We start from the raw sequence: 15,600 nt of genomic DNA, 5'->3' as shown, positions 1-15,600 counted from the left end.
TTCACCAGAGTTTCGTTTCTGTTGCTATGAGGATTGTACTTCACAAATAGATGCGAGTAATCTCTCACCAATACCGCATGAAAAAATAATCAAGGCGACAAGAAATCAATTCCCCTTCTACGCTATAATTCGTTAACATTTTCTTTTTCCTTTTGAAGATGTTACTAACACCATTGGTGGCTTGTAAATTAAGTAACTAGCAGCTAACCAATAAGAAATCGGGGACCAACTAGAGTTATACTTCACCCAATAAAAAAACAAAAACAATTGGGGTGTTTGGAATCATAGGCATTTATTAAATAAATATTGTCACATAAGTGCCACATCAACATTTCTCCCATTATGTAAATCAGTATATATAGGGATTTGCAAAAGTAGGCTTTGGTTTATGTGTGCGCTTATTATTGGGGGAAGCTTCATTTTAGCGTTTTCTCCAACCGATAGGCATTTATTCACAATTTTGTTGATATAGTGATTAATAGTACATAAGTGTTAATAAATAAATTCATTATTGTTTTTCTGGATTTTTCAAATAAATCAAATACAAAACGTTTAGCCAATAAGTGTCCATGATTCCAAAGACGTACAATAAAAGCACGAATTTGTTGAAACCCACAAAAACCAAATCAGAGATTCAATCATATGGGTTAGTGACCGAAGGAAGGTTTCTATTGATTTTTGCAAAAGTTCAAAAGAGGTATTTATTGAAAGGAAATTAGAGAGGAGATTTTTATAATTGTCAGAAACTTCAGGGGAAGTTTTTATATTTTACCCTTTTCTTTTTTGTCACAAAAAAGACGAGCAGTTTGAATGAATTAACGTGTCATGCCCGAGCGGAAGGAAAAGGGACCTGCGCAAGCCAAACTGCTGTTGCTCCACATGCTTGCTCCAATACTCCTTTGCTCCTTCCCCTCCCACACAAGCAACTCAAGATAACCTTTAATTCCTTCCGCCTCTTCATTCTCCGTTCGGTTCGGCTGTTCCCTTCTGAAAATCCATATTCATTTAGTTTTTCCAGCCAGATCTTTTACTGGCGGTTTGAAATGGACGGCCAGCGTCTCCGGAGGTTCGGAACGAGCATCCACATAATGGCCCTCGACGGTATCGTTAACGTTAACTCTCTTTTCACCTTAGCAGTCTTCATCGGCCTGGCTTGGAACCCCACCGACCCCAACAATAGTCTCATCGACGATCCCAATTGCTTTCCTAGCCCAAAAGTTGCTGAAGACCTCATTGCCTTCCATGTCTACTCCTTCAGCTCCTTCCTATTCTCCAGCCTCATCGCTCTGGGGCTCAAACAGGCCATCAGGATTGCAAAGAACTCCGATGTGCACGATGGCATGATGGCGCGCGTTAACAAGTCGGCGTTACGAGTCGGAATCATGGTTTCGGCAGTTGGGTCGCTCTGCGGGTGTGGGTGCCTGATGATGGCGTTGGTGAACGTTGTTCAGATCAAGCTTGGGACTTTCTCTTGTGGGAGATTCTACAGCTATGGGGCCATTGTTCCTCTTCTCATCTTTGTCCCCGCTGCACTTCTCATTTATGTCTTCACCGTCTTGTACGCTTTTACTCGCTAACTTTCCACTTTCCCTTTCTTGGTTTTCGTCTTTAAGCTCTTGATAGATAGGTTACTTGTATACTGTATGAGCATCACACTGATGAGAAAAGGGCAAGGAATAAAAAAGATTTATTTTTCATCTTAAACAACGAAAAAGAAATTGGAAAAAAAAAAACATACTTCCTGTCGAAATTTTCTGATGCATGAATTGATGAAATTGTAATGAGATAGCAATTTATGTTCATCCCATCTTTATAAGATTGAATATCAGTCAATGAGTTTATTTCAGAACTACAGGAATTTTTATTCGTAAAGAAAGTTCCGGATTTTTTGCAGAAAGAGGAAAGGATAGTTTTTCTATTTTATTTTTATTTTTCTCTCCTTTTGGTTGTTGGATGGATTTATGATACTAAATATTACTTGATTTGCTATGACCTTTCGCTGCAAAATTGGCAATTTGGGGTGGAGATGGGCATCAGTCATTCAAGTTTATAGTTTTGAGATACAGCATTCAAGTTTTAAATAGCTCTGTGTTCTGAGTTCTGGCCTCACCCATTCCCTATCAGGAGATGGCAAGCAATAAATATGTCATCTTTGTTTTCAATTCTTTTTGCTACTTCCTCTTTATCATCTCCTTCCTCTGTTCGTTTTCATTTCTCTTTTGGTCTCATTGCTTAGGCCCCTGCAATTCCTCAAAGCCCATCATGCTGCAAAACCAAAGCCTACCCATTCTTCTCTTCTATTTTCCTATCCTTCTTATAACCACCTCAGAAGCTACTCAAACTTCAAGAATTGGACACATAGGAATCTTGCCAGAGGACTTGAATGACATTCATTAACTCTCCGCCCTGGTCTTGTCAAAAGAGGCCATGAACTCCACACACTCATCACCTCTTGTTCCCTAGATACTGAAAGACCAAAACACATTTTTACCCACCCAAACCAACAGCTGCTCGTTACCTTGTGTACTCCTAAGCAACAATTCTAACTAACCTTTTGTGATTCTTGTTAAAAGAATTGCTGTTTCTTGGCATTGGGTTTGTCTATGAGAATGAGACCATACATTCTGGCATCATTCAGGAGTTTGTTTGCACTCATGAAGAACTCCAGACATATCCACTTTGCAGTTATTTCCTGGTCGCACCTACGGTCATGCTGGTGGTCTTCTGAAGAGGAATTACATGATACCGGATGAACGAGTTCACACCATTATTACATTAGTGGTGTTGATGAGGAAATCTTCAAGCCAAGACTTGAGAAGTGAGAAAATTTAGATAGATGACTGGCGTTCCTGAATATGGAGTTCTGGTTTTGGAGATGACTGGGAGATTTACGGACAGAGAACATCCAAGAATATTTTAAAGTGGAAAATTGGGGTGGTAGATACAAAGACCTTGGGTTCCTAGTCTTTGGGCCAATGGAAAAGAAACAACGGGCACGGCAAGATTGTGCAATGCATAACCCAACTCTTCAGGCTCAAGTTGGATTTATACCTTTGGTACTTACTTGCTAGAAACAATGCATTTTGGTAAGCCAGTGTTGGATAGGACGTTCGTAAGTATTATAGGGTGTTTTGTTGGCTCAGAGATGGACTGCACATTTTCACTTAATGTAGTTTCACTGTAAAATATGGTTAGATGGAAGTGGAACTTTGGAGAAGAAGAGTCAGGTGGTTAGAGGCTTTAACTTGATTGTGGCTACTAGGACGGATGCTGCTTATGAAGGCTCTTTGCATACAGCATACCTAATGATAAGAAAATAAGGGAGGATTGAGAAGATCATCATAGCAGGTGCCTACTTCCATAGTGTTTGGAGTTGGAACTAGCCAGATCATCCTTAACCCATTTCAGGAGTTGGTGCGGGCAATAATACAAATGTAACTGGATGGAGGAGGATTTTCTCACCACAGTTGTTGAGGAAAAAATTGAAGGTTCAAGTAAAGTAGATCATCCTTTTTAGGGATTTCTTTTAGTTACAGGTATTTGGACCTTGCAGAGGTTGATGGGACTGGTGAGTGTGGGAATCTTCAGCTGAAAGAGAGGCTTGGAAATTGGCTCGTTGTACGTTAGCAGCACAAGATGAGCATGCTGAAGTCTGACAACAGAGAGGAAAGAGGAAAGTGACAAGTGCTGCCTTCAAGTGAATAACATGGGCACGAACCCAAGTTGTGTCTGCATTGTTATGCCTTCTGCGACTGCCAAGAGTTCTTGAGCCAAATCAAGGTTTCTTTTACCATTTCTCCCTAGTTGCAACCTCTAGGTTACATGTGTGAAGGTAATTGCCATTTAGTTTTTCCCAAGTTACATGCTTTTGCAGTAGTTTTTCCCAAGGTTCATAGTATCGATACGTCGATATGTATCGTTCCGGGACCCCTCCGATATATCTCTACAATGAGTTTATTGGGGTCTGACTGATTCAGGGGGTGGAAGAGCCCTAAACCAGCCCCCTGAACCGGTTGCGAAAAAAATTAAAAAAAAGGCACAAAATGCAGTATTGAGCATATCGATATTTTGCTGCGACTTTATTGCGTCAAATAAGTGGCCTCTCCATCAGGCATCAGCCAAAGATCATTAAAGCATAAATGAAGGCTTTGACAGTAGCAGCATGGCCAAGTCTTTGGATATGCAGAAGTAAAGTTTATAATGGAGATGAATTTGAAGAAACACAGGCAGTTTAAGGGTCATCTTATTAAGATAGACTAACGCCTAACGCCTTACGCCTTTCAGCATATTTTGGATGATGTCTTGGATGTTTGCAAATGGTTTTGATCCGTATGTTTTCTCTGTTTGGTCTTAGTACTTGTGGTTCGAAAAAAAATAAAAAAAAAATATATCGATATCGTCCGAAGTATTAATCAGTTCTCTCTCTCTCTGAATCATGGTCAGGTTCATATTATACATGGAAACTGGAAAGAGCCATTATCCCATAATAAATATCAATGGAGACTAACAGTCGAATTTGCAACTATCATATTGTCTCTTTTTTCAACTTTGGATGTAAAAAGAAAACAGGCCCACAACATATATATTCATAGCTACAACTTGGTGCTGAAAGCCAAGCAACATTGACTAACCACATATAGAATATTGGGTCAGAAGACTAAATTCCTATTCCAGAGATGTGCAGCCAGAAAGCAGTAGCAAATGTTAATGTTGCATATCACTCCTTAACAGTTAACATCTTTCTCGACTAAAACCTACTATAAAACAAAATTATACCTATAAAAGGTTCTGCGCTCCACCTTTCACTTGGAGAAGCAGAAACAAACACATCAGGAATCTACTCCCACGCTGGGCCAACTATAGATATTTATGACACATATTCTTCTATATTAACGAAGAGAAGATCTTAAACAGCTTCTCAGACTTCATTAGTTCCTGGAAAGTATGCAACCAAAAAAAACAGCAAATGATTAGTCGGACATCTGGCAATGAAATAGGACGCATTTTACCACACCAAATTGACCAAAATAAAGCATTACATGATTCAAGCAAATTCAGACCCACTCAGGCTACCATTTTCATGAATTCCACAAGAATCTCTTCACATAAATACCAAATAAAAGTTCACTCTTTCCCATAGACAAATTCCTTGGCATTTAGCTTACCAATTTTACAACTTTTTTTTACTCAGAGAAATGGAATAGAAGACAATAACAAACTTGATTTGACCAATAACCATGGTTAATTTGTCTCGGGCTTTGGGATATGAAACCCCTCAGAGAAATGGAATAAATAAACGTTTAATTTTGACAAAGGGTCAATATAGAATCACCATAAATGATTCTAATAAATTAAATACCTTATTTATAAACGGAGAATGAATATACTCTGGCAGACAAGGCTTTAATAATAGAGTGATCCTGCAGTTGGAAAAATCAAGATGTTAGCATTCTGTTGTCTAAACTCCAAAAGTGAAACTCTCTCAGAAAGTTCCTCCCGTTTCCAATACGAGCCATTATTTCATACCTTGCCACCAATTTCCCCTAGAGGCACTGTTCAAGCTGCTTCCATTTGGATCATCTTCTCCTCCATCTTTCTTGAACTGATATAAAACAGATTGCCCATGTTAGAAGATTAGATCCTGGGTTGAACAACAACAGAGGAATACACACGCTCTTAGGGAGCATGAATAACATTCCTTGTATAAATCCCTATTCAAAGAGGGTACTACTCCATATCAAGAATAAAGGAATATTGGTTGAACTGCTGAATATCTTTTCTGGTAAAAGGTTTCATCACATCTAACATATGGACTTCAGTAAAATAAATAGGAATAATGTCCCCTGTTTTCCTGGTTGTCTATGTGCCACACCTTCCCATCATAATGTGAATGCTAGCCTCTTGACTGGTGCACATCTTTTGAATATTGGTTCTGATTCATGAACCTTCTCCAAATGTTAAAAAGTTTGGTTTCTATTATTGGCTCTAGATTGATGAGTGGGTGATGATTCTTTTGGACTACTGGTCCATTCAACTATCCAAGAAGTGGTCCAGGTTGATCATTGGTGACTCATACACATGCGTGCCTCTATCAATCATGTTTAAAAAATTTTGCATAAACATGTAATGGTAGAATATTTATGAATTGTACTCACGATAGGGTATGACCCAGAGCTTCGGATGTTTGGAGATTGAGAATAAACATCCTGGCCACCATAGTAAAGAGACGAGCTGAGAAAGCATGGTTCTACTGTGCCATGGTTGTTCCCTTCGCTGTATTGAGCTTTTTTCTCTGAGAAGAGACCACATGTAAGTCCAGGAGAGACATTCACCAGAAATTCATGTTTTCTGAAGGTGAGAAGACATCAAAGTTGAAAAATAATCCAGTAATAATGGCAGAGATGAGTATAGTGTGAAAAGGATGAAATTCTCATATAAAGCATCATTTGTTATTGGCTTAAGTAAAGTGATAGAGTACAAAAATATTTTATACAAGAGTCACTTAGAATCACATGGTTGCACCTCCAATAGAAGAGGTTTGCTTGTTTAAGTTTTACTCTGAAAGTCAAAGAATGAGGCTAGAAAAGCACACCAGGAATGAATTCAATAGATACTCTTGTCTAAATCTACACGAAAAGGATGAACTGAACTCAAGTGACCAAAACGTGTTTGGATAATAAAACAACAATCTTTGAGGATGATCAACTCACAATCTTATTGGTGGGGAAGTTCACTGAACTCCTGAAGAGGTGATTGGTAGGATGAAGTATATTTTGAATAATTCATTACAAGGAAGGATAAAGGTTTGGAGGTAAGCCAAACTTTGTAAAAACAGAATCTAGACAAAATGTTCAAAAACTCTGCAAGTTATGCCTCAGCCAGTTGAGAAAGGAAAAGGTTCATATATTGGAACATGCAAGCAGAACTGAAACTACGATTTATTGACATGAGCAAAATATATAGAACAACCATCAAGATTGTCTAATGAATTTGTAAGACCATTGGTATCCCCTAAAGGCTAAAGCTAAGCTGTTCATTGTATCCGTTAAATCGAGTGTCTTCAAACCTGCAACTCCCTGTTTAGTGTTGCAGACGGGATTAGCCTTGTCCTGGTTTCTCAATGACCCAATTAGCTCAGAGTGAGAAATATCCCTGCCTATGGCCTGGCATCAGAAAAGCAAAAAGAAAAGAGAAATTCAGCACAAATGCACAAAAGCCAACGAAAAACAAATACATTAGCAGAATCAGCGATTAATATGTCCTACAGAAGAGCCTACAAAACAAGCTTTACACAAACCCATTACAACATGCAGGTTAGAACTTGTTATTCAATCCAAAACAATCTCTTCTTGCCCTTCTTTTCATTCTTTTGTAAAACCAATCAATTATGCAAAACCCAACAAACATATCAAACAAATGACAAAACCCAATGCGTCAAAGGATGGACAACAACAGACCCAAAAGATCAAAGGTAAAGGGAAGCAGAAAAAAACAATAAGACGAAGAAAATAATACCGTCGAAGTCGACGGAAAAACAGACCCAAAGATTCCCGACGAAGAGGAAGAGGAGTCCTTGACACCGAAAAGGTCGGAAGGGAAAGAAGAAGAGCCCACTTGCTTCCTACCTTCCATACTTCTTTCTTTCCTCTCTGTTGCTCTCTTTCTCAATTAACAAATAAGACTACCTCAGAACACTGATTGATATCTCCAACAACCACCGGTCTCAGGTCCCGGAAAACCCAAATCAAGGAAGCAGGATAATATTTGCAGAGGAACAAGAAGATAAGAAATGAACAGAGAAAACACGTGAAGATTCAAACGACTAGACACTGACGAGAAGGCGAAACCGTCTCTTAAGGATAATTTATAACCCAAAAAAGACGGCCCCGGCGTGCCGCTCATGTGCTGTCACTTAAAGCACCTCGCTATTTTCTTCTTTTATTTCACTCGCCGACGATTTCCTTGTGTATCTGATCTGATTCTCTTCTCTCTCTCTCTCTCTCCCTCTGTAACCCATCTTCTTCCCCTCCAACGAACAAAACCTAACGGATAAGCGACACGTGGGTCCGCATTCTCGCCAGGTGGACCTCCCGCCCAATTTCCAACACATTTACAGCCACGTTGACGCCAACGGATAATAACAACCTCTTCCTCCCTCCTTCCCCAGTTTGTGAGTCAACCCTCCGTCATTCAATTCCTTTCCTCTGCCTTTTCCTCTTTGGCTCTTTTTTTGTCCATCAACAAACTGTAGCTGTTGAAGCAGAGATAGAGATAGAGAGAGGGCCAGAGGGGCCGGGTAGAGAAACCACCTTATCTAGTTTATCTGCTTGTCGGATCAACCGGTATATGTAGGGTATCCATCCGATTCTTCTGCAGATGGGAATGAATGAATGGGAAGTTTGTGTTTTTATCAAAAAAGTAGAAGAATATTACTGATCTACCAAATAAGTATAAGTCAATGGGACACAGGAAGGAAAGCTGAGTAAAGATAAACTGATTTGCTCGAACAAAGTTAGTTAGCTCAGGTAATAGTAGCTACCCAACTAATTAATTCAGTTGAGAATGTGGGAAGGGAAACAGAAAATGGGCAAGTGGGTCGGATCAAGAAACAATGCCCCGGCCATGATCTTACATTCTTACTACAGGCTACAGCACAGCAGCATCCAAGTTAGAAAGAGATTGTGGATGAAACTTGAAAGTAGAAGCCTTATTCTCCCGGGGCCACCCACTGAATCGTCAATTGTTTTATATTTATTTTTATATGGAATCAACATCTGACAAGATACCCAACAAATAAAACAAAAGAAATAAAAGAGGGGGAAGGAGAAAGGGAACATGGCAAGATATGGATACTAGGGGAAGGGAGTCCACCTGGCAAATATTTTTGACATCGATCTCTACTAGTCGCCGCATGTTGCATTGGTATTCTACCTCTGCCATGTGCCACGTCATCTTCCCTATATATCCCGCCAACAATTTCTCACCGGCTGCCACAATAACTCCCACTTTTCCACTCATTCGTCAAAGATTGAAAGACTACTATCTTTTTTATTTGAGAACCCATTGTAACCAAAGGTTACTTTGGTCTTCTGCCGTTTGATAATGGCTGAAGTTGCTGAATGTCCAACTCTTAACAATCTACTAAACAATAAATCATTCAATTCAGCCATTGCCAAACAGCCCTTAGTGTACATTATTCAGGGATAAAATTCTTTAAGCCACATCATATATAGGAAGACGAGTCTCTCGTTGGATAACCTAGTTCTAGTTGGCTTCTTTTTCTTTTTAGGGTAAAATATAAAAATCTCCCCTCAAATTTCTTATAATCATAAAAATCTCTCCTATAGTTTTACTTTAACAAAAACCTCCCTTAAACTTTTAAGAAATTTAACAAAAATCTCTCTTTCTTCATTGATCCAAACGGAAAACGTTAAATCTCACTAAGCTTTGCTTGCTCCCCCTCACCACCTTCGATTCCGGCCACTCTAGGCCCTTGATCTGGTCCAGGGACAGCTTGGCCAAGGAGATTGTAAGGACGCCATCCTCCAGCTTGGCCTTCACCGACTCTAAACAATTTCTGTTAGTTGGAACTTGTGAAGATGTGCAATTGTAAGAGTTTTCCGCCACGAATTATCGGAACTGCCTCCAAAACTTGCGAAGATGTGCAATTGTAAGAGTTTTCTGTCACGAACTGTCGGAACTACCTCCAGAACTTCTACACATGTGGCTTTAAAAAATTGACGGTAATAGCCAATTTCGGTGAAGTTTGATTGAGTAACTTTCCTACCAAACTACAGGTTCCGCCGAACACTGATTGCTTCCAATGCAAATGAATTCAGCGAACCTTGAAGAGAAAAAGAGATGAGCCTCTAGCGACGATTAGCCGATGACTATGCATTATGTTCTCTTTCATTCATGGCCTTTACGTTATTATCGTTGAAAATTTGAGTGTCCTCCTTGGTAAAAGCATTAAGTCGATGTTTTCCAAAAATATTTCAAACGAATTCTAAGATCAATTTATCTTTTCTCGAACATGGGACACCCAATTCTTTTTTTCTCTTATGTTCAGTGTCTTCTTCTTTTACTCTTCTTTTGCATTTTCAACCCCAAGGAGTTATTTGAACAGATGTTCCTCTCTATCAGTTGAAGATTTTGCTTCAAACGTTCTTATCTCTCCTAACAAATGGTTCATCTGTGGATTCTACCCGATGAGCACAAACCATACAACTTCTCAATCTGGTATACCAACTTAATGGACAAGACAGTTGTATGGATGGCCAACCGAGACAGACCCGTCAATGGTCATCGATTCAAAGTTTCATTGCATAGGGATGGGAAAATGGTGCTTATAGCTTAATTGTCTAGTCCACTAACACATCGGATGTCGATGCTTACCGATTCCCAGTACCCGTCCAACGATGATACTAGGAATTTCGTTCAGCAATGGGAACTGTACTCTAATTTCTCGTTCATTACAAGAGGAAGCATGGTGGAGAGGTATGGGAATAAAATAAAAGAGAAAAAAAATGCTAGAGAGGAGAAGATGAAAAAAAGGAAATGTAATGGAAGAAAAAGGTAAGAGGGAGTCTAGAGATTCAGACCTAGTCGACAGAGGATTGATTGGTAGAAGCAGAGGCGGTCGTTTCATGTTACAAATGAAAGGAATTGAAGGTAGAAGAAGAAGAAGAAGAGAGAGAGAGAGAATGATTGAGAAAAATGGGGACCATAGTTGCAGCAGTGGCACAGTAGCTCAGCTACTACTATTGTTCGAATAGATGAAATCGGTAACCAAGGGGTGTTTGCAGTGACAGAAGAAAGTCAAAACGATGGGAGATGAGGAGGAAGGGAAAAGATTAATTAAGAGAGAGAGAGGAAATTAAAGAAGAGGGAAGGTTGTAGGGGGGAGTGCACACCATTCCAGCACTGTGCTTAATGAGGAAGAAGATGAACAGTTCGAGCGGATTATGAAATTATCGAGATAGGGGTATTTTAGTACAAATAGAATATATTAATTTATAAAAGGGTAAAATAGGTATTTTGAAAAAAATGATCATCGCTTTGGTGTTTTTTGTGTTGATTATTGACGGAAGGGAGATATTTATTGAATTTTTGAAAAATAAAGGGGAGATTTTTACTATAATAAAACTATAGGAAAGGTTTTTATGATTGTCAGAAACTTGAGGGGATGTTTTTGTATTTTGCCCTTCTTTTTATCTTTGCTCGAATTCAAATCCAACTACGGAACTAACGTTCTGACTTTTGGATGCAGGAATATTTCTCTGTGATCCTTTGGAAACAGACTGTCCAAGGACAGTGAAATCTTATTTTCTGCCTAAGTTAAATGTAGCCATTGAAATCTTAACAGAAAAAAAAAAGGTTTTTTCTCGTGCAAATTGCCATCGAATACCCAGTAATCTCCCATGTCGATCGGTTTGTATTACTTGGTACGTAGCAAAATTCCATTTAATACGGTTTGTATTACTTGAGACTGACATAAGAATTTTTTTGAACAGAGAGAGAGAGAGAAACCACTTTTTTAAATTGTGAAAGCAAAATTCCATTTTGATGACTACAGAATGTTGCCAAACTCATACAATTAAAAATAGATAAATAAATAAAATATACTGGATGATTGATTAATCATTGAGGATGCAAATATCCAACAAATGGGTGGATATAATATTAATTTGGTTAATACAGACAAAAATATCAAGAGGAATAAGCGTAATTATATTATATTTTTAATTGTTCATTATCTATAGGTTCATATAAAAATTAGTACGTGTAAGGGTGCAACTCGTGTGAGTTGGATAGGAATGAAGGTCAACCCAGACCCAACCCTAAAGGTGTAAACCTCGGGTTCAGGCCTAGTCGAACCATATCATCTCTGGCACAACCTAATCCAACATAATTTGAGTTGGGTTTAGATTTGCGGCTTTGCACTGGGTCGAGTTGGGTTGGTCGGGTTTAAAAAAAATTATATATTATCTTTTTATATAATCATTTTTTTATTAGGTTTTATGGCCCAAATTCAAAACAAAATTGATTGAATATATGTATATATTTTATTTACAAATGTACATATACACATATATGGATATATATTTATGTGGAATTGGGATGGTTTGGACCAGGCTTAGGTTTCTGGAGAGCTCAGCCCAAACCCAACACAAGTATAGGCCAAACTCAACTTTTCTAGCTTAGGCCCGGCCTGCAGCCTAAGCTCAACTTGTGGAGTATATATGTTAATAAGCGAGGAAATTGCCTTTTATTATCCTATCCATACTAGAAATGCATGGGTCGGGGTTGGTATTAAAAAATGCCTTATGTTCTATGGGGAAGTGATCACTTTCAGAATCCTAATTAAAAGGAAATTGAATTAGTTGCTTGTGAGTTTAAATATCCCAATGTTTAACGTTTTTTAGATTAAAAAAAAAAAAAAACACAGAATTCTGAAGATTAAAAAACAATACGAGGAGGAAACGGAATAAGCTGACATGGACAAATAGATTTGAAGTATGTAGATTAGGAAGTTCTTTTACCACCAAATATTCCATAATGTGTGCAGATCCTTATAATTAATCCAAGGCATCTAATTTGCAGGTCTTATCTTCATATCAAAACAAAAAGACCCCACACTTTTAGGTTGAAGCCCAAGTCCAACAACTCTTATTGGGTCTGGACGATTGGAACCCACTCTTTCAAGTGGTTGTTATCCATACAATTAATACTTAATCAGAAGCACTTTCCAGTTTCCACTTTTTAGAGCAATGCCAAACGTATCAATTGGGTATGGACCAAACCCATTACATTTTAAATAGTAGTTCGATTTTTGAGCACGTGACGAAACTAAATTTATTCTACTTCAACACAAGTATATCATAGAATGTCAATGGACCCTGCAATCCCTTACTATAAAAATAGAATTTGCAACTTTATTTTTGGTGAAAAGGATCTCTCTACATTTCCCACATGGATAGTGTCGTCCAGTAAGGCTCACAGCTTTTTCTTTTTTCAAGTAAATCGAATTTTTTTCCTTCACAATTATCGAGAATTTGGATTTGGGCATCTTTATTCTTGGCTTTGGTTTGGGCCTTTGGGGGGTTATTTGGAGGGGGAGTTTGATTCGCCTTGTCAAAATTGAAGGCAACAGTGACTTTGCCTGGCATTTTTTGGGGCTAACCGAAATCTCATCACTTGTCCCATTTACAATTACAACTATGACGCTTTACTAGGCTTATTAATTTTGGTTATTTTATTATGTAAAGATATGAAAATCAGTTTTTTTTTTTCTCTCTCTTTTTATATTTTGCATTGGACAGATGGGGTTTAGTTAGCTAGTGATGTTAATTACCTGTTTATATCTTGTCCTGTTGTGCTCAAAAGGGTTTTGGCGTGTGGTACCAAGACTGCTAGTGTTCTTCATGAACCAGTAGATATATATGTATGATTTTATAATTGATTGCAGATTTGGTCCATAAGTAGTTGAATTGATCCAGAAAGATGGCTGGTTACGGGTTGCCAACCTGTGGGCCAAATCGTGGTTTCTGTAACAGTAACAACACACGCAACCTTGAATGGTACTGAGAATTTGACCAAGTCAACATTCTTTTTTAAGTAGGTTTGGTCGTATATATAAGTCGAACCGACCCAGAAAGATCGAAGGGGATTTCCTGCTCACTCTCTATTGGCCGTGAATTGCAACCACACAACAGTATTGGATACACGTACCCGTGAATAAGAATGAGAATTCCTTTGAAAAAGGTTGCCTATATTGAGAGAAACTCGGCAAGCTAACATCTGGACCAATCCTTAGCCTGGAATCGTGCCATGCTGATTTGTAGCCCTTTATTCACAAAAGGAATATAATCCCTGCTTACATTTTTTTATGTACTTGTTAGATTTAGTTATTATTATTTTTTTAATGCATGCAGTGCTTGACTCACGAGTTGATTCGATCGACTGACTAATCAGCAGATTTGTTGCATGCTTCGATTTTGCAAATTTCAAGACATTAGCTTTCCACCTGCTTCCTTGGTACTTGCATGTTTCTCCCTTTGGTGAGAAAGTGAGAAACCTTGCTTACACTGTATTGGGTGATTGACTATTAAGAGGGAACAATGAAAAAGAGACAAAGCAAGCCTCCTTTATAAAGAAGTTGTTGACCATTCTCTAACCCTCCTCGTTTTTGGTTTCAGAAAAAGAGAACATTAATTCACTTTACAGCAAAAACTGTCCCAAAGCTTCTTCTACATGGATCATGGATGGCCTGAAACAATTTTTACAACAGATGGAGATCTCTGATTTTGGAGGTGCTTGCCGATGTGACCATCTCCTACTCCTAGAGGGACCCCCATCCCCATGGCATTAGTGGAAAGTTGGACCCCCTTCTGGCTTCTGCTGCATGTGCCATGTGCCATGTGCCATGTGCCATGTGCTTCTTCATATCTATCTAAATATATGGTCGGTCTGCCTTCTGCAATTAATTATAAGTTGGAAAGAAGCTCTCCTGGCGATCAGCTCTAGCTAGCTACATTATTCTATTATTCCAAAAGGAAGAAAGTAACCTCAGTACCCTCAACTCCTCAAGAGCCAATATTCCTCTCTGTGCTCTGTATCTCCCCACCAGACTCGTTTTAGTCTCACGCATCACACCCATATCTCATGACCACGACGCTACCAAATATGGAATAGTCCATCTTTTTTGTTGTTGTGTTATGATGATGGAGTCTAGTTAACGCAATTGACAAATCCAGTTATTGACCAAATTAATAAAGGAATAACAACTTGGGTGAATGGTGTTCTATCTGTCGTCTGGAATTATCTTCAGAAATTTGAAACCATCGACCTGGAGTGGAGACTATATCAGACTATAGTCTTCTGGAAGCTGCTAGCAGCTGTACCTGTACATGTATGCTTAACTTCTCCAAGTATAGTTAATTTTAATTAATCAGAGTCAGAAAGGAAACTTCGTTGTATCATCCTTTTCTTCCTTCCACCTGATATAGAATGTTTAGGCTGAACGGGTAGGACAGAATAAATTTGACACCCGAGATAGGATGAAGATAAAAAAATAAAGTGGTTTGCAATTTGCAATGATGGTGCATATGTATAATGTAGATTCTAGGTGGGGTACATTCTGGGTTGCACAAGGAGGCTTCCTGTGTTGTCCTCGCATATTATATATCTACCACAAATCCTGTGGAGGTGGTATCTCCTCTAGAGCTCTAATTATCTATTTCTCAAAGGGTCAACTGGACCCGAGGAAAGGAAAGCACTCTACTCGTAACCCACTTTTTTTTTTTTCTTTCTTCAATTTTTGCCTGAGAATTGATTGGTGAGTTGGTAAGGCCAAGAGTATAAATAAAAACATTTTGATCCAACCTGCTGCAAGAGAGCCTCCACGTGAAGTACCACTTTCTAATGTCAAATTGGAATAATTCTCTAACACAACTTTATCCGACCTTGTATTTGCTTGGATCGAATTATTCGATGGACTAGAATCCGCCAGTGGTTAGCTCTAATTTCATATACATAGTTGAAGACATACACCACAAGTTGGTCTCTGTACCTGGTCCCTCCTTAGTTGTGATTCAAGAT

The 15,600-nt window shown here is 38.6% G+C and overlaps 2 protein-coding genes across 2 annotated transcripts; one reads left to right on the top strand and one right to left on the bottom strand.

The window, feature by feature from the left end:
* The first annotated feature begins 790 nt into the window (after positions 1 to 790).
* On the top strand, positions 791 to 1,821 carry MEE60 (maternal effect embryo arrest 60). Its single transcript, XM_010264373.3, has one exon. It carries the CDS (start codon positions 1,044 to 1,046, stop codon positions 1,575 to 1,577), a length of 534 nt encoding a protein of 177 aa, XP_010262675.1. The 5' UTR covers positions 791 to 1,043; the 3' UTR covers positions 1,578 to 1,821.
* A 2,629-nt stretch (positions 1,822 to 4,450) lies between these two features.
* LOC104601144 (uncharacterized) lies at positions 4,451 to 8,239 on the bottom strand. The gene is made up of 6 exons (XM_010264371.3): positions 7,516 to 8,239; positions 7,067 to 7,163; positions 6,156 to 6,292; positions 5,527 to 5,602; positions 5,360 to 5,420; positions 4,451 to 4,935 (listed from the first exon to the last, which is right to left on the bottom strand). The coding sequence occupies exons 1-5, from the start codon at positions 7,630 to 7,632 to the stop codon at positions 5,404 to 5,406; spliced, it is 444 nt and encodes a 147-aa protein (XP_010262673.1). The 5' UTR covers positions 7,633 to 8,239; the 3' UTR covers positions 4,451 to 4,935; positions 5,360 to 5,403.
* Between the last annotated feature and the right edge of the window lie 7,361 nt (positions 8,240 to 15,600).

The sequence above is a fragment of the Nelumbo nucifera genome, chromosome 2 (genome assembly GCF_055504915.1).
Source record: "Nelumbo nucifera cultivar China Antique chromosome 2, China Antique-T2T, whole genome shotgun sequence".
In the NCBI taxonomy this organism is placed as follows: Eukaryota; Viridiplantae; Streptophyta; class Magnoliopsida; order Proteales; family Nelumbonaceae; genus Nelumbo; species Nelumbo nucifera.
Note: the sequence above shows the minus strand (reverse complement) of the source record. Positions and strands in the feature narration are given on the sequence as shown.